General features: G+C 40.9%; 1 protein-coding gene and 1 long non-coding RNA gene across 4 annotated transcripts in view; one reads left to right on the plus strand and one right to left on the minus strand.

The window, feature by feature from the left end:
- znf462 (zinc finger protein 462) overlaps positions 1 to 19,636 on the minus strand; it is a 63,021-nt gene that overhangs the window by 23,527 nt on the left and 19,858 nt on the right. For all 3 annotated transcript variants that reach the window (XM_088070721.1, XM_042509838.2, XM_088070720.1), the window contains exons 2-4: positions 11,217 to 11,476; positions 5,787 to 11,020; positions 5,088 to 5,222 (exon numbers count right to left, since the gene is read on the minus strand). In XM_088070721.1, coding sequence (XP_087926847.1) covers positions 5,088 to 5,222; positions 5,787 to 11,020; positions 11,217 to 11,436 — 5,589 coding nt within the window. In that variant the 5' untranslated portion in view covers positions 11,437 to 11,476. The remainder of the gene's footprint in view (positions 1 to 5,087; positions 5,223 to 5,786; positions 11,021 to 11,216; positions 11,477 to 19,636) is intronic.
- The window catches only part of LOC148186182 (uncharacterized), a 51,371-nt gene that overhangs the window by 2,013 nt on the left and 29,722 nt on the right, over positions 1 to 19,636 (plus strand). Inside the window, exon 2 of the long non-coding RNA XR_015775100.1 lies at positions 333 to 488. This is a non-coding gene — a long non-coding RNA (uncharacterized LOC148186182). The remainder of the gene's footprint in view (positions 1 to 332; positions 489 to 19,636) is intronic.

Below are 19,636 nucleotides of genomic sequence, written 5' to 3' on the forward strand. Positions count from 1 at the left end.
TTGGTAGCCTATAGTAATAATACTGTCATTTAATATTGCTTTTATGCACATTTTTTTATGCACTCTGAGTTCATTGCTGCAGGCTAGCTGCTAGTTGATGTGCCAGTTAATTTTACCATTAGCATTTTTATTTACTGTTTATGGGGAATTCATGAACATTTTAAAGGTGTGTTGAAATGCATGCTGTTTGTGTTTTATTTATTCACTATGCATCTTCAATGCAGTTGAGTATTCACTACAAGTGTAGCTCTCTAAACTAGTTATTTCTTTTGGATATGAATGAAATTGTGATTTTTGAGTCAATTTCACCAGCTGTACTTTCTAACTCGTAGAGGATATCTCGGTGCCATTGGAGGAGATTCCAGAGATTTTAAGGCGATTTCAGAGAGAACCATTTTCCAGAACTGGATGGCGAACCCAGTCCATGAGAGCCCAGAACCTGCTACTTCAGTGAGGAGGACGTGACCTGAACACCTGCATCAAGTACGGTAGGATTGCAAAGTACACACACATACAGCTCAGAGGAAAGAGAACATACATGGCTTCCTTCACACCAGTCACACGCTGGAGTTGGATAAAGAACTGTGATTCTGAAATGAAGCAGTAGTACACAAGAAGGTGTGCTTCAACATCATTTGGGGCACTTCAGTGATGCTTATGGATCTTGGAGTAAGCGCCTCTCTCCTGACTGCATGTGATAGTCCCTCTTATGTTATGTTGCAATTATACAGCAGTTACAGACAAAATAAAAATATAATTAAAATGTATTCATGATGAGGGGCAATAAGCTCTAAAAATAAATTATTTTTGCAAATGTTATCTTCATGGAAATACATCAGAAAACAATCAGTCATGTCAGTAGAATCCTATATGTAATGAAACCTAGTTTGCTTCTCCAGGAAGTAGGCCTAACCATGATAACGACCTAGCAACAGACATGTTTTCTAGTCCCTGTTGAGTCCGCTGGCCAAGTTGAGCTCATATTTTCTAGAGATTGTGGAGTTTCCCAAACGAAATAACTACACCAGATATAAACACAGAAATGCTCAGCTTGCAGTCTCATTACGACTAAGACGTCTGGTGAAATTTTCTTTTTCCATAAACAGATTTAGCTACTACATCCACAAACTTTACCTGTATTTTTAAGCTGCCATGTCACCAACACAGCTGATGGAGGATGCCAAACATTTCCAATAGCTCAAGAATATGGTAAAATCCAAAAGTCAAAATTGAAAAAAAAAAAGATAGAGGTATCATCATTCCCAAAATTCACAACATGCTTTTGTAACGAAATGTTATGCTACTATCCATATTTGATGGCGTTTAGCCTTTCAAAAACATTTTCACTGTAGTCACCCTCACTTAGCCCGAGTATTGTAGTGATGCCCACTTTCCCATCATGCCTAGATCTGGACTGAGTAACTTTTAGTTTGCAGTTAAGTTTTCTAATTGGTATTCTAACATGCAAACGTCACTTTTTGTAAGTATTTATAATGTGTCTGCTCAGATTATGGTGATTTATCCTGGCTGTTGTCATCTTTATATTTTCCACCATTAGTGAGGTGACTTTTACTTTTCATAATATCAGCTGTATTTCCTCAGTGTGGACTATGAGGTCTCTGACATTAAGTAACTTCAACGCACTGATACTTCTTGGCCACAGCCTGATAACTGCTATCATGATTGCAGAATTTCTTCAAGTGTAGTGTTGAAGAAATGGCAGAATATTTCCTTTAGTGATGATGAAAGTTTGCTGTCATGGTGATTTTCAGCTCATTTTAAATGTCTTGTTGACCTCTCTCATTGCTTGGTTGGAACTACTTGCTGTATAATTTCTAATTTGAACTTATGTGTTGAACTTAACTTTGTAATTCCACCTGTTTGCCACTTTTTCTAACCATTTAATATATGCAAATAATATCTATATTTGAGTCCTGTGTTTTCAGAGTCTGGCCCAATCTTTAATACATAGCTGTAACATCCCCTTTCTGTATTTAGAGGGAACACATACTGGTTACACTTTGCATCTCTTTGAGGTCAGTTTGTGTCACCTTGTGGTTATTTTGTGTCTTTCTGTAGTCGTTTGCATCTCACTGAGGTCAGTTTGTGACCACTTGAGGTAAATTTGTGTCTTTTTTGGTCGTTTTGTGTGGCTTTGTAGTTATTTTGTGTCTCCTTGTAGGTTTATTTGTAATATGTTGAAGCTAGTAAAAATTAATGCTGTTCTGTTCAACTGCTCTTTGGTCAATTAAAAGACAGAGCTTAGATATGATGCTTTATTTTGTTTTTGTTGTTATTTTTTAAAATCTCTTTTGTGCCGGCGAAACAAAGAAATCTTTCTTATAAATATAACTGTTAAAAGTAATTCAGTTCTTCATTACACTACCTTTGAGTTAGCACAAATTCACTAGTACGCTTTTATGAAACAAACTTAACCTTTCACATAAAAAACAACATTAAAAAAATAACTGCTTCGAAAGTCTCTTCATTATATATGTTTATATATATAATATATATCCTTTTCTTCCATCTATTTTATTTAACTGATTTCTATGTTAAAGCTTTATTTATTCAATTTTCTCATCAAAAACTGCTTTTTACAAGATTACATTAAAAACACCATAAGAATGTTATAATTGTATTCGCCCAGTAGTCAATTATTACTGAATAGAGCTTTAATGCATTAAAATGTAACACAGTTCAAGCAGCGATGCAGGGAAAACACTGGCTATTGTTCGCTAGATAAAAGCAATCCCACGCTCAACACATCGTCATATAAGCCACAAGGTTATGATAAAACTACTGTAAGAGATTCTTACTATGCGGGCAGACAAACTGCAGCGATTTTTACAGCGATTTTTGCCAAAAGATGACTAGATTGCACCTATGTTTGTGTTTTTTTTCCCCCATGTTTTGTAATTATTTTGTGCCTCTTTGCAGTTCCTTGCATCTCTTTATGGTCTTTTTGTGTCTCTTTGTGGTTATTTTGAGTGTCTTCCTGGTTGGTACATATTAATTTGAGTGGCAGTTTGCAGGTGAAGGCTAGGGGGGCCTCGACAATTTGGGTCCTTGGGTCTCCATCCATGGTCCCATCTTTATACCAAACCATTAATTAACTTTATTACTAGTTGTAGCTGATGCTAAATCACCCAGAAAAGAAAAGAAAAGAAAAGAACACAAAAACTAGTCATAAAACAAAACAACAACAACAACATGAACCAGCAGCAAAAAACAAAACTCCTCCATCTCCTTCCTCTTCCTGCATCTGCTGGAGTGCAGGCTGGTTTCTGCAGTCATCACAAGTGGACAGACAATCACCGTGACTTTTTTATTGCCCCGAGGAAGCTCATTCTTTCTGTGGAAGGACCTGACCCTGCACTTCATGTAGCCATAAATAAGATGTGGCATCCACAGGCTCAACCTTGCCATCCAGTCTGCCCTGACTGCACTGTCAGCCTGCTCTTCATCCAACTGTATCAGGAACCATTGCAGTTCTATTGAGTTGGAACTGTATTCATGATACTATGAAAAAGCTTTCATTTTTATTTTTACCTTCTGCGATGTGTAAAACATGCAGTATATTCCATCTGGTAGAGATGCTGTAGGACATGAATGCTTATTGTAGCTCATAACTCTAGCATGTGTTATTAGCTTCACAGGCTAACATTTTATCCTATATACTGAATATCTCTAAAGGTCAAAGGTGAAACAGAAGCAGTACATTTTTAACAGTAGTTCTTGGTTGCCAAAGTGAATACAGTACATCTTAAATACAAAAAAGACTGACTGAGTGTCTGACAGAGGAACAGGCCTCCGTCTGGGTGAGGCGTTGGATCCTTAGGCCTGTTCCCTTCACTGGCATCCTCAGTGGAATACTAATGTTCGAATGGTTACCCGCCGCTGCCCTAAAAGTTATGGCTCACCACACTGTCCTCCACTTCCCCCTCTCTGCTGCAATGGGACAGCGCTGCTTGTTTTCTCTGGGGGAAGCTGACAGACTGTCTACCCAGAAGCCACCGTCAGTAATAAACAAAACGAGAAACAGAACTCAAGTCCAGTGAAACAGATCACTGCAGAGCCAGGAGGATGAGGAGTTAGTTTACAAGACAGAAACACTGACAGTCAATATTGTACTCTTAAATACTGTTCATAAAAATACCACTTAATAATGCATACTATAGATTTGCTTGATATTTGGAGTAATAGCTGCACATTTTTTTTGACATTTTGAGAAACATATTTATTTGCTTTTTTTTTTGCTAAGATTGATGTCACTCTCAAATCTGTTTGCCAAAGATGAAACTACAGCTAGCAGCAGATTAGCTTAGCACAGGGGGAAACAGCTGGCCTGCCTCTAAAGCTTACTGTTTTCTCCATGCATGTTTAATGAAAACAGAATACAGTGTTGGAGGCAGGGCCCCAAAAAAGCTCTACTACCGCAATATGGAATGATCAGGATCTTCTAAATAGTGCCCATAGAGCAAGAACACTAGAGACTTAGAGCACATAAGCTGCCAGCTTCTGCTGGCCGAGCTGGCTACATCCGGCTAAGTGCTCCACTGACATGAATAAATATAAAAATGATTGAACAGTGTGGCTCTTCCAGACTTTAGGAATGTTTAGAAAAGATTCATCCACCGGCTTACAGACATATCTTTCACAAAGAAAGTAAAAGGCAAAAAGTCTTTTTGGGCCCCATGGCTTCATGTGATGCACCCGGACATTGTTATTTCACGTTTGGCCGCTCTGCAAAATTTTCTTCGAAGCCATGCGCTGCCTCTGTGGGGTTGATTTTCCCCTGTTTTCATGCAAAGTAAGCTACGCTAACCAGCTGCTGGCTGTAACTGGATCTTTACAAAACACATATGAATCATATTCAAAGCAAGTAAGTATATTTTCCAAAATGTCAAAATAGAAATGAATATTTATCATGGTTAGTACTTTGATTAATAATTTTAATAAATATATTTTAACACTGGCTTGTTAATATGAAAATATTTCAGACTTAATGCAACAAATTCCCAATTATTAACACAAATACTATACCGTCATTTAATACATTTTGAAAGAAATCCCATTCCATTTACCTTGACATGGCCCTCTTTGACCTCTCCATACTGGACATGCTTCCTAAGGTGGTTGCAGATGGCTCGGAGGGTGGGGTGCATTTCTATGCAGAAGTTACATCTGAACCCTATGGGAGCTTTATTTACAGGGCTTTCCTGTTCACAGAAAAAGTGACAAAAATTAGTCTGTTTCATTGACAGTTTCAAAATCTATTTTAAAATGATTTGTGATAAGGACGTTTATTTTAAACTCCTTGTGGACTACTATTTCTTCTCTCCATGAAGTTACTGCCACTGTTCTCAAATATACATTAAGTGAGATCAACGGTACCTTAATGAACTTATTATAAAACTCATTATCACAGCTCATTATCACTGTTATATATTCCCAGTGACAGTCAAGGGCCAATTTGAAACACATAATTATCTCTTTAATTTTGGCAGAATATGACTACTCTGGGTACAACTGCAATGATTGTGGGTTTATAAAGTCATGTAAAGACAAATTAACTATAATCTCTGTGATAACTTATATCTCTATGAGCTCTTTTCCAAAACAACTGGAGGCCTGACTACAAAGGTACAGGTGTAGGATATGATGACAGTAGTAACTAACAGCATCATTTATTGCATGCTCTCAGACACTGATGGTGAAATTAAATCATCTGGGTTTAAGTCTGTCATTTACAAGCTTTAAGTGAGACTCGTATCTCTGCTCACCTTCTCAGGTTTGGTCTCAGGTAGTTCTGTGGCTTTCTGTTTGCTGAGCAGCTGCCTCCTTCTCTCCTGCCTCATGGCTCTCTTCTGAAACTCTTCATTGTGGTTCAAGAGATGTTTAGCCAGAACTGGGAGAGCCAGGAACTTCAGCTCACAATGAGAACACTGGTACAACTCTGACTCCTCGTCCCCAGGACCGGGCGATACCAAAAAGTCCCGCTTCAAGTCATTGCTGTGGTGGTCGTTGTAGTGCATAGAGAGCAGCTCGCCTGTGTTGAAGGACAACCGGAAGCATTTTAGACACTTGAATGGCAGCCATTCTGAGTCTCTGTCCTGCTCTGGGTCAAGATGAACCTCCAGTACATCCTTGTCGTCCTCCATTGCACTTACAACAATCTTCTCAGGTTCTTTGGCATAGATAACGGTAAAGTACCGACCAAGCTTGCTAGCGTGCTGCTTCTTGGGGAAGACACCTGGGTGGCGTTTGATGTAGTGTGACACAATGCTCTTCCTACTGAAGGCCTGGAAGGCGCAAAGAGAACACCTCCGTCTCTCCACTGCCAAGCGCAAGTCTTCGCTCATTTCTGTATTCTCCCCTTCCGATGGCGGGTGTGCTATCACTTTATTAGGCTTCTCGCTCATAGTCTTGGAGGCAGCAAGACAATGGGTGTAATAGGCATCAATATCGTGACGCTTCTGATAGTGTGCTGCCAGACCTTTGCGTATAGGGTTTGTGTATGAGCACAGAGCGCACTTGAAGACATTGTTTTTACCCTCTGGCTGAGCACGCACGTTGTTGTGCTTGATGCGGTAGTGACGAGCGATGCCTTTCCTGGTGGAGCAGAAGTACTTGCAGAGCTGACACTTGAATATGGCATGTTTCTCTGTCTTATTGATGGGTAACTGGGAGAGGGCAAGGTCCAATTCACTGACCTCCTGGACTTTTGCAGCGCTTGATATATTACCAGCACTGCATTCTGCTACTGGCTCCATTTCTTTACCGGGAGAGAACTGTGTCAAAGAGGGAGCAAACATATCAGAGGCAGACTGATTGTGATATTTCTCATAATGTATTTTGAGTTTCTCCAGTGTCCCATGAGTATACGGGCACATTTTGCACCTGTATGCTCCATAGCCTTGCCTTTGAGTTTTGCACTTGTCGTCTGCTTCGTTTAAATCAGGGATTTGCTCTATATCATCTGCAAAGTCTTCCGCGGTGACTTTTACTAATGGGTGTCTCTTCTGATAGTGGGTAAGGACGCCATGGATACGGGAGTTTACATACGGACAGTGACGACACTTATACACAGAGCTCGGGTTGATGTCTGCCTCTTGTGCAAAATCTGCAGCTTTTACTTTCATGCCCGGGTGCTTCTTTCCGTAGTGAGTGAGGAGGCCATGGAGGCTGTTGTACTCTGAGAGACATACAGTGCACTGATAAGGGTTGTTAGAGATGGAAAGACGTGGGTGGGGAGGATGGGGATTGCTCTCTTGAGGCGGAGTGACAATGACCAGCGCTCCATCATCCTCAACAGACTGGCAATTGAAAGACACGTGTTCTTTGGCAACCTGCTGTTGGATCTTTTCAGCTGAGCCATTTCCTTTGATAATATCCAGAAGCACAGATTCATCTCCTTTAATGACCCATGGGTGGACTGCCTGATAGTGACTAGTGATGTCCCATATTGTACAGGCCTCGAAGGCACAGTCTCTGCATTTGTAATGTTTCGTTTCCATATTGCCCCCTTGTTGGGTTGTCTCCGGACCAGCCCACAGCTTGCTGGCCATGTATGTGTAATCAACATTGTGCTCGGGATGGCGTCTTTGGTAATGGAGCAGCAGGCCTTGGGGTTCAGCGTGGGAGTAAATGCACCACTCACAGTGGTAGCCAGCCTCCAGAATGCCATCTTGGTATGCCCAGTGTAAAATGGTCATGGCTGTGGCTTTCACAGTCGGGTGCTCTTTCTTCAGATGCTTCTTCAGGGCATAGACATAAGGGGATGTGTAAGAGCAGTGTTTACACTTCAGGGAGCGCAGGGGTGTAGTGTTTTCAGGGTCTGGAGGGGCTGGGATCAAGGCGGAGGAGACGCTGCCTGACTGAACCATCTGCGCACGCTCACGCTGACTCCGGACAACTGCAGTGTGTCGACGCACAAGGTCGGCATTAGCCTTGGTTTCCCTATGCTTCTTCTGGTAATGAATAAGCACTCCTTTTACAGTGCGGTTGCCGTAATCACAGTGCTGACAAAAGAACAGCTCGTCCTCACCTTTCTCGCCACTTCCCGTTTTGGGGCTGCTGTTGTTGGATCCATCGTGACCGTTATTTTGAAACTGCTTCAAGAACTGTTTGGGAGCCGCAATTTGCAATTCATCCATTAATTTCATCAAACCAGGGGTGGGGGCACCATGTTTTATATATTTAGCCGTCACTTTTACTTCTGGATGTCTCTTTTGATAGTGGACTAACACGCCAACAACAGATCTGTTGCTGTAGACGCAGTGTTTACAGTAGTACATTTCTTCATCTGATCCATACAGTGCTGTGCTTGGTTGTTTTTGAGGTGTTGCCATGCTGAGATTATATGAGGAGTTTGCAACAGGCTGCGACTGATCCACAGAGATGACTTTCATGGTTTTCTGTATACGGAAGTAAGATGCTTTTTGCTCTGGGTGTTTCTTCTGATAGTGGACCAACACAGAGTGCATGTTGGGGCTAGCAAAAGAACACACGTCACAATCATAGACAACAACGTTGCCACCCATGGATTCTTTGAGAGGGTCTGTCTCAGCACTGGCTTCAGGGGTCTTGGAGACCGTTTTCGGCGCTGGGCTGGAGGAGGACCTTGGCGTTGATGTGGCTGAGTTCAAATTCTTGGGGCCAGAGTTTAATATTTCTCTCAGAGTTTGCGACTCACCCGTTTTGTGGGATTGCTCCACCACATAGCTGGAGAAGATCATTGCATTGTTTATTTTCACTGTAGGGTGCATTCTTTGGTAGTGGGGCATTAGGCTCCGGACGTTGGGGCTCGTGTATGAACAAAAGCGACACATGTAAACCAGATTTGGTTGGTTGAAGTTGAGAACATTGCTTGCTTCAGGGTGGTGATCCATGTAGTGTTGGTGCAAATCATTGTAATTTGTGTATTCAATGTAGCACTCTAAGCAGCGGAAAACCGCACTCTGGTCCTCAGGGTCCAGGATGTACTTAAAGCTGAATTTGATGTATGGGTGCATCCTCTGGTAATGGGTGCTGACGCTACGAGCTGACTTGTTGTGGTAATCACAGTGTTTACAGTAGAAGCGTGTCGTTCCTGGCTCCTCTGAGTAATCAGCGTTCTCTTGGACAGCGCCATCACTGGGGTCAGCAGAGATATTTTCACTATCATCAGAGAGAGTAAGCGATATAGGAAGGTTTCTAGGTTTTGACTTGGGGTTGCTTTTTCTTTTCCCTATTCTGCCTCCCTCATGAGAGATCATTGAATCTCTTGCATGAAGCTGTTGTGTGTTATAAGTAAAGACAGGATTTTTATTGTCATGGTTCCTGACCTCTGTATCAGCATTGGTGTGATTTTCTGCTGCATCTTCATCATCCATGTCATCTAGGTTTATGATCATATCCTGTTGGCTTTGGCTTATCTTACTTTGAAGGTTACTTGCAATTTCATCGATTCTAGTTCTCTTCTTAACTGATGATAAATCCAAAGGCAAGTCATTTATGGACTTCCTGGCTCTTTTCCCTGTTACGGAGGGCTTTTTGGTGGCAAGTCCTAAAATAGAGGTTTGGGTTTTTTGTAGAAAGATTGGAGAAGCGTCTGCTTCAGAGTCTGGCTGGTCTGTCAGTTGGTTTTCAAAGACAGTGGGATCTAGGTCATCACAGTAGGAATGCTTATGCTGCTGGTGAACCCTCAGACCTTTCAGAGTGGTGGTAGAGAAGCTGCAGAGCGTGCAGCGATGAGGGTTCTGCTGGTCGTTCGGTATGCTGGTTGTCTTTTTTCCATTGACTTTGGAACTTACATTACCCCCATTCACTGGGTCTGTAGCACTGTCGTTGTGAGGATCTGGACTATCACTTGTTAGGTCCAGGGTGTCTAAATCTGAAGATATGTGGCTCTGTTTATGCGTGCCTAGTTTAAGAGGGCTGGTGCAAATAAACGGGCATTCATCACATTTATACACTGTGGTTTTACCGGAGAGGTGAATGTTTTCAATGTGGCGGGAGATGCTCCGCCTGTGCATGGTGAGGAAGGAGCAGAACGGGCACTGAAATCGGTTCATGTACTTTCTGAACGGTATTCCCTTTGTCTCCAGCAATTTATTATCCTCATCAGTTAAAAGCTGCTTTGCATCTGCTGACAGGGTCCCAGTATAGCTTGGATCATCTATATCGCCCAACTCTTCTTCATCATCGTCGTCCTCTAAGCTGCTCCGAGAGTCCTCCTCATTGAGGAGGTTGGCATCCATCTCTACGATGCTTTTAGAGACATCAGATGAAGCAAACCTCTTTGACAAAATAGAGGAACCTGTGCTGTTGGGGGTAACTGCACTCATCTGTGCATATTGAAAGGATGAGATCTCCGGGATTGACTTCTCTGGCGTGTTTTCTGCTGTTTTTGCTACCGGCTCTTCCTTCCCTCGAACATCAGTGAAAGTCGTCTTTGATCTTGTCGGGCTTCGGGAAGCGGAGGGAGAATCTATATTGGGTGAGCATGCACTTGCCTCCCCTTCCAGCTCTGCAATGCAGGAAACTATCTTGACCTTGTCACTGTGTTCCTTCACCACGTGATTAGTCCAGCTGTCCTTCTGGTCAGTCTGATAGTTACACCACTCACAGGCAAATGTTCCCTTCATGAGTCCACTGGCTGAGTCCGATTCCTCTCCAGTCTCTGCGTATTCTGAGGCATCTCCAGCACCCTCTGAGGGACCCTTATTATGATACATTAGTTGGTGTTTCATTATCCTTGCTTTGCGTGGAGACTTGTACGTGCAATATTGACAGGAGTACACTTTTGAATGGTCATTGTGCATTATAACGGTGTAGCTGGGCTGCTTGGCTGTCTGCAAGGAGATGCTCGCATCTGAATCTTCCTCGACAACATTATGCACTTTTTTGGTGTGGTTTCTTAAGAATGACTTTGATCTGAAGTAACGGACACAGAACTTGCACTGGTAAAAGGGCAGGTGTGTTTCATCTGTCTGCTTCTGTGGTGTTTGGTTGGAGTTGTCAGCAGAGTTAGGGCCTAAAAAAAAGAGAGTATGTCAGCTGTAAAATATAAATTAGCACCATTTCATATTATTCAAACTTTTGTTTTTATCAGTCAGTAAAACTGGCAACAACTCATAAATGGTATTCTCCTCAATAACATCTAAAATCATTCTACTGTGAAGAGTTACTTCAAATGAACTGTAAAATCTGATTTAATGTGGTGGACATACTCGTTCCAGCTTTAGGAGGCGTGTAATCCTTGTCATCCTTGTCATCCTTGTCGTCAAATTCCTCCTCTTCCTCCTCATCCTCATCCTCGTCTTTCAGAGAGTCAGACTCATCTGCATCTGCAGGCTGCAGGAAAGCCGTGTGCACTTCCTGAATGTGGGTCTTTAAGTCATCATATGACTCGGCACGGAAGTCACAGCCGTCACACTGCAATACCTCCATCACTGAAAAGAGGGAGCACTCCCTGGAAAATCAGGGAAACCTGCAAAGAAAAAAAAAGAGAGAAAAAACATCATGAGGACATGCAGCATTTTATGATGAGTACAGAGCAGAACACATGTCTAATTAAGTGGGTGTGATTGAAAATAAAAGTGATTTATATGAGAATCATGGTTAAATATTCACAGGAGCCATTTACAGTGCAAGTTAAGGGCTGTTTACTATAGCATAGAGACATGAATGTACAGAGCTATCACAGAGCAGGAATAATTTTATTCTGTAATACTTCAATATTCAGTGTAGTGAACATGCTCTTCCATAAGAATGAGCTTGGTGATGATCTAGTATGATTACCAACGGCAATTCCTGCTGTGAACAAAGAATAATCAGGATGGATGACGCACGTTTTCCACAGAGCAAGAAAGACAATGGACAGCAAAAGATAAAATGTTTCAAATGATCATGATTACATGTTCAAAAGATCTCCTTCCAGAGGAGTCTCGCCTGCTTGCTTTGAAGAGTCTCTTCAAGTTGAAATGGCAAGAATTTACTACAAAATTAGCATGTTTTGGAAATTTGGCACTGGAGGGAAACATGTTTTTTTGGATTGTATACTGTAATTGAAATAGAATAAATTACATAACAACATAACACAGCACACATTTATGTTTTTGTGATTGCTTTGTAATTTAAAGGTGAAGTATATTATATTTTATTTATATTTAATAAAATCATAAATCTAAACCAATATGGGATCAATATGTTACTGAGATACATCCCAAGCCAAAAAAATATGTAAAATTAAAATGACTGAGTTTTGTCACTGATTCTCAAATGAAACAAAGAGGACAAATGTGTTCATTCATGCAAACAGCAGAAAATTCCATGTGTCACATCATGAAGACAAAACCACACAAAGAGTCACAAATTCATATATAAAAGAGATTATTTTCAATCTCAAAAGCGACCGCAGCTGTCCACGAACTCCGATAGAAAGCCTGACAAAACATGATAAAGAGCAGAATTCAGCAGATGCTGATGTTAGTCTGAATACAAAGAAGGTCCCATTTTTTAGCATAGCATCATTCTAAGAACAATGGAGGGACTGAGGAGGGATTATGGGCTGATTTGTCCCATTTTTATTACCTTGGGATAAGCAACAGCTGGAGAGCAGCTCCACAGCTCAGTATTTAGAGCAGACTATTCCATCAGATTGTATCAACTGCTCTGAAATAAGATTGAATGAATCAACGGAGAGATGAAGGCTTTATGTCTTTGGGCTTCTCTGCAGTTTGGACTTGGCCTGAGGAATGGAAGTTGATGATGTGGCCATCGTTTCACAGCTCTTTCATCATCGCTTTCTAATCATTAGTCATTTTGTCTCGCAAACCATATATCACACATAGCATTTGTAGCTCACGCTGGTTCTGAAATGGATAGTTAAATGGCACACTTAACTACCTTGGCTTCCAAATCAAAACCTAATCAAAAAGATTTTCTCACACTTAAAAAGCACAAAGTTACTAGTTGCCGTGAGCATATTATGTTTGAGGTTCATACTGTGGTGCACACTGATGTTTGTGGAGGAAAGAATATCAAACATGTTGTCTTGGACATGTTTTTTAGATGAAGACCATATCCATACCACACCATATCAGTTAACTTTTAAACGCACTAATAATATTGTGAGTGGGTCTGGCAGACTCAGTAACTGCTTTTAAATCACATCTTAAAACCCATTTTTATAGATCTGCCTTTGTGTAATGTCGTCTTTTAATTCTTCTTTTAAGTTGTTTTTCAATGTGTCTTTTAACTCATCTTTTAATTTTATTTATTTATTTAAATTTTTATATTGTCTTTTAATTTTAGCCTCTTATTTATCTTTTTACTTACTTATTATTATTATCGTTATTGTTATTATTGTCAGTGTTCTGCGTCTACTGCCTTTTTGTTACCATATTATTCTAATATGTCTCTGCTCCAAATTCCCTACTTTATTCTGCCTTAACTCTTGTCTGCCCTTTGTTGGCATTATTGACTAAATTGTTTTATTAACTCTGGGGTTTACAGCTTTGGCTTTGCCCTGCTTGTCAAAGCACTTTGTAAACTGTGTTTTTAAAGGTGCTATATAAATAAAGGTATTATTATTTTATTATTATTATATTATAGTTGTATGCCTACTGATTATACTGATACTCATTATACTGTAACGATGTGTCAAGGTGGGAGATCAAATAATTAATCCACTTTAAAGAAAGTTAGGGTGCTGTATCTGACACTGAAAGCGTATGATTCAAAGTCTGAACTGGGATTGTCTGCACATGGCTACTGGTACTCAAGTTTCTGTAAAATGTATATTTGGGCCCCTTGGCATCACAAGGGAAGTTGTAATTCCATGTTTGTCCGCAAATTGGCTTTAAAGTATGGTGCTTGTCCGAAGGTTTTGTTCAGGACGCCATTACTAGAGCTGCCCCTTGAAAATAGGAGGCTCGAATCATCAGTCAGAGACCCTCAGTGACTGAGATTGCTCCAAGTGAGCTGTTTTTTTCTGGTCAGTGTACTTTTAAGGACGTTTTGGTCTGCAGATTTTGCGGTAGAGTGAGTGCTCTTGACTTTCATGCTACTCGTTGCAGTTGCGGACATACTGCAGCAGCACAGAGGGAGAGGGAGACCACACTGTAAGGTGAGGAAGTAGTGAAGTTACAGCTCACAGCCAGGTAACATGATGTAGTCTTTGATTTTGGTTGATATCTAGTGTCGGCAAAAAAGTTGTTGCACATTTGCGATCCGTCAATAGCGACGTTAGCTTGTTTGCTGTATTATGTGAATGCTGCTGACACACTTAAAAGTCCCACGAAGCCCCATTAAAGTTTAAAACTTTATATGGAAAACAAAATTAGTGGTCGAATATTTGTATTGAACAGCCAAATCTCATTTGACTGGCATAATCCTGAGTCGGGCACAGCCCTACCCCTTACCATACTCTTACCCTTACCATCTTTACATAGCAAATAGTAGTTTGCTGCTATAGTAATGCTCTGAATACTATATACTCTTTATTCTCTGTTCTTACTGTATGGCGCTGCTACATCCCAATTTCTCAGTTTTGAGATCAATAAAGTATATCTATCTATCTATCTATCTATCTATCTACTTTACCTTTAAAGAAATGGATGGTTAACGGGAAGTGAATGAGACTCTGTACAAGAACTGTACATGTGATTTTAATCACAAAGCTCCCATTCATTTTAGGACTGCTCATATCCAAGGCCCATGCACAAATATGCAACCAATATGGAGAACCTGTAATGGTATGAGTATGTCTATGTAGTGGGATTCATTAGGTCTGTTGATCACTCTCTATAGATACATTATAGCCTAACAGTATGAGGCCATTGTACAGGACCAGTTGCACCCTGTGGTACAAAAACACATTTCCAAATTTCAGGATGATTACATCCCCAAACCACTAAGTAAGTTGAAGAGTGGTGTCATGGGCACAATGGACACCTCCCAGGTCTGAACATATTTTAACCTATACACACAGCTACGCCCTTAAGATGGATAGAAGCTCTTCTGAATGCATACGTGGCTATTTTTCTCATTACTCCTCTTGACATATTGGCAGGCATTTTCTTTATTTTGTCCAGCCCTGCATGTAAATGTCAGATGGAGGAACAAATATGAAGTACATGACAAAAACAACAATGAAGTGAACACTAACGTATGTACACAAATCTAAATACACACACTGTGTACACTGCATGTCACTTCATTTCTTAACTGTTAAGAAAGACCAGGACAGATGCCTCAGCTTGCAACAACTTTTGTATGTGTTTCTCTTTTGTGCCAAACTCCTTTGTCCACTGAGAAAGTAATTAACAGTTTGGTATTTTAATACATGCCTTGCCTCCACTGCACACATTATAGACCACCCTGACATCCAAGGAGAACAACTTTCATTAAATCAAATTTAATGTAACTTGCTATTAAAAAAAAGGTAAAAAAAAACCCCCAAAAAACCTAAAAAACAAAACAAACAGACTGAAACACACATTTAGTTAAAAGCTCAGAGCCAATTTTCCCCTCTATTTCTATTTTTCCAAAGAAAGTATTTGTTTGGATATTCTATTAGGCAAAGACAGAAATATTTTGCATGTATTCAAAGAGGATTAATGGTTCAAATCACAAGCATGACCCTTTGTCACTGCACCGTCTGAATGAAATCACAATACGTTGTGGTTCGTGTCTATAATCCAACTGAATCCAATCTTACTATAAACATCAGTTCTCCTCATATTCTTACAGAAATGCCAGATGGTGATGATGTGTCACCAGTAGCTGTGTAATAGTACCCAAAGGAATATAAACTTTAAAAATGTAATGATAAAATCATAATCAGTGCCATTCTATAATACTGTCATAATAATAAACTCTAAAAAAATGGGGAATAGTCATCTTAATTAAGTTACATTCATATAACTACAGCATTATTGAGCTGGTTTAGAGTGACAGTGGCATAAAAACAGTATTTTTTCATCAGGGCATTGAGCTTCCGAGATATGATGTTGCGTTTAACATAAGCAACTCCAATATGGCAGAAAACATTTAAACTTGTGATCAATGTGATGTAATTATTATAAATGATAATATGATTTTAAGTCAATAGGCAGGTGGATATATTATGCACATTGGTGAATAGTTGTCATTTAGTAGAAAATATATCACAGCATATAGATCTGGATTTTTTCAGTTTGTCCATGAAAGAGATTCCTTTAAAGTTAATGTGATGCTCATGCTGACACGGCCATTCCAAACTTAAGGTGGAACTGAGATGATTTTACACATCAAAGTCTGTTTACAGGTCTTTGGAAGCACTATGTGAAAAAAAAAAGTTGCATGAAGCATTTTGTGGCTCTAAGGGAGCTGCACAAAGTGGGTGATGTAGGTGTCGTGTTTTGACAAGGAAGAATAATGCATGGAATATAAAAGATGATGGCTCTGATGATTCTGCTGCATCGATTCTGATCTTTAAATGTTTTGCATGTTATAGGAGCACAAAGCTAATTTAGTGCAGTACTCCTTTAATGTCTTCAATTCTGGCTTGCTTTATGGCTCAAGAGAGGAGAAATTTAAATATTTGCCCTTGTAGTGCCTTAGCTGTAACCCTCACAAGTCAGAGTATCCTGTGGCACAGTATTTGCACTGGCACAGGTTTATTACTGAGGTGTACTTTGTTTGCTTGAAACAAAAAAAAAAATGCTGCTGTATTTGTGATAAAGTTCCCAAGTTTTAGATAACGAGATAATAATAATTACAAGGGAGCTCCAGATGTAAGGTGTTAATGTAACCTATTAAAATGTCAGCCATTAGTTTGAAAAGTTTAGTTTTGATTAAACAAATGCTTGTTTAAAATGTTAAAGGAATACTTCAGCCATATAATGATCATTTGTATATTTGTTACTCACCCTTTCCCTTACTTACATGTGAAGAAAACCTTGTTTTTCTCACATGCCTCCACGGTGAATACAGAATCCAAAAAGTTGAGTGAATTCTTGATGAACTGAAGTCACAGGGGTCCACATTTAACAACAGCACAGCTTTATCAAAATATCCATTTACAAACTCTCACACAACCCATGCAGTATAATTTAAGATTGATTTATCTGGTCACATGCTCAGTACTTCTAAAACAGACAGCCCTTTCAAACTGAGGAACTAAACTAGAAGTGAAACTTATCTGTGCCAGAGTCCATGGACAAAAGCTGTACTTTTACCTTGCTGGACACTGGAACTGCTGGTCCACTACTGCCTGCATTGGTAGTTTCTTTGTGTGACTTTGATTAATCCAAACTAACCCTTTAAAACACCAAAGTCACACAATAACTCAAACAAACTGAATGATCAAAGCAGTAGTACCAGCAGCTCCAGTGTTCAGCGACGTAAAAAACACTGTTTTTGTCATTGGAGTCTTACTGTCAAGAGCACAGATAAATTTCACATTTATTTTCCCATTGGAAAGGGCTGTCTGCTTGAAAAATACTAAGCATATGACTGAATAAATGAGACTTATTATTCTGCACGAGAACTGGCTTCAATTCATCAAGAATTTTCTCCATTTTTTTGGGGGGGGGATCTTTGTTCGCCATGAAAGCAAGGGAGAAAAAACAAAATTTACTTCACAAATTCAAAGTAACATGGGAGTGAGTAGGAGGTGGTCAATTGGACAACTGAACAAGAACATGGAAACATTTTACAGATCAAGTGTAATTTACTTTTACTAGAAACAAATTATACAATGCTGAAAAAAAATACAAACTAGTTGTGAAAATGAGCTTTGATTTCAACAGAGATATAGTGAGATACAGCTTTAGTACCAGGATCAAATTCACTCCACTGATCTGGATACTGCAAAGAAGAAATTTCAAGTGAGATCCAGCCAGAGACAGTTGGGAATCCCGCCCTGCTTCCCACACCCAACTGGCCAGCCATTGGAGAGCTCCATGAGAGCCGGCCAAGCTGCCAGTATGTCCCTGAGCAACCAGGGGATCCATTGTTGTTCAGGGTCAGGTTACAGCCTCACCACGGGGCCCCACCCTGCTCTCTTGGCAGTTCACTGCTGTTTTGAACAAAGTTGCCTCCTAATGCCAGGTTCCTTGACATGGATATCAAGAGAATCCTTTCGGAGAGAAAGGGAGAGGAATGCCCGGGGAGGAGGGAAAAAAAAGCCTCCTACACAACCACCATCTGCCTTAGACTTGGCTGTGTCTTTTCAGCCAGTCAGTCCCTCCGCCACACCAAGTTAATGGGTGAGATTGTGTAACTGCTTTCATCTAGTCAGCTGGGGCTCGAGCAGGCAGCGACTGAGCTGCTCAGATCCTCCTCTGAGCCGAGCTTCAAGGGCAGCCATTTTAGGAGCTGACTATGTGCGCTTAGGTGTTCAGCCAGCACACAACATGGACCCACAGATCTGATCCTCTTCCTCAAAGGCAGGCAGCCCGACACTGGAGAGCTGCTGACAGAAATCTATCTGCCAGATGTACGCTACTGTACCCAAGCCCTCTGCCCACACAACTCAGCAGAAAACATCTCACACTCTCGCCAGGCTGACTTTGCCTGGTCCTTTCATTTCATGGCGACATTATCTCTCACATGAAGGGATTTCCGGAGAAATGCTCCAAAAGAAAGACAGAATAGGTCAGAGCAAGCGGCATGCACCGACACTTTGTGGAGAGAAACTGCCAACCGCGTTCCACGAGGGGGTCTAAAAATGTGAGGCATGTCTGAACTTCTTTATCTCAGAGCTCTGAAACCCTGAGGAGAAGGGGGCAGAGAGGAGCAGAAGGAGAGAGCAGGCCTGAAGGGGAAGGGTGGGAGGAGGAAGGGAGGCAGCGAGAGAGCATGACAGTGCCACCTGGAATACCTTTGGTGGTGAGCAGCTGAGGGCAAAGCCATCAGACTGGGCTCCCCAGATTCCAAAGTCTACTGACATTTGTTAATCACCAACCGGTCTCTCTGCATCGGCGAGCTCTGCCAGCAGTCACACCCTCTACTCAAACTGGCTGACAGCAGCTGCTCTGTCTGAAAGAGGGCCTTTGAATAAGCCAGCATTAAGCTGATTAGGAGTACAGAGGTTTTGTCCTTAACTGTTGGTTAGCGCTACCATCTCATGCCGTCTGGGAGAGAAAATACACCGCGTATTATTATATGGCGAGCATTCCTGGCTCCAGATAATTCATCTGGCAAACAAGACCGCATCTTGTCAACCTGCGCAACCTCAATAATTAATGACCCATTGATTGAAAAGGACAGACTGCTTTTTAAAGGGAAATACAGTGGTAATAACAGCAGGTAGCCAGAGCCATGGAAATTGATTTCTTGCAGAGATGAGATGACAACATCAGAGAGAAATCAATACATTTTTAGGTTCAGAAAGTTATTTAAAATAAATCAGAAGAGAGAGAAAGAACAACACAGGTTCAAATTCGGATCTCTGCAGGCCAAATTCTGCAGCAGGTTTAGAAGAGACAGCAGAGAATGATTTCAGTGTCTATAGCAGAAGAGCAGAAAATGCTACGGCACATTGTGTCCCTGTGAGAATTTGGCCTCTTGCACAAACAGGAGATAGGGAGCTGGAGATCAAGATGGCTACTCCCATCCTCTGATGTCATCAGCCCAGGAGCACTCAACACACCGGATCTGA

Source organism: Plectropomus leopardus, chromosome 20 (genome assembly GCF_026936395.1).
Source record: "Plectropomus leopardus strain MGB_pleo_1.0 chromosome 20, ASM2693639v1, whole genome shotgun sequence".
Classification (NCBI taxonomy): Eukaryota; Metazoa; Chordata; class Actinopteri; order Perciformes; family Serranidae; genus Plectropomus; species Plectropomus leopardus.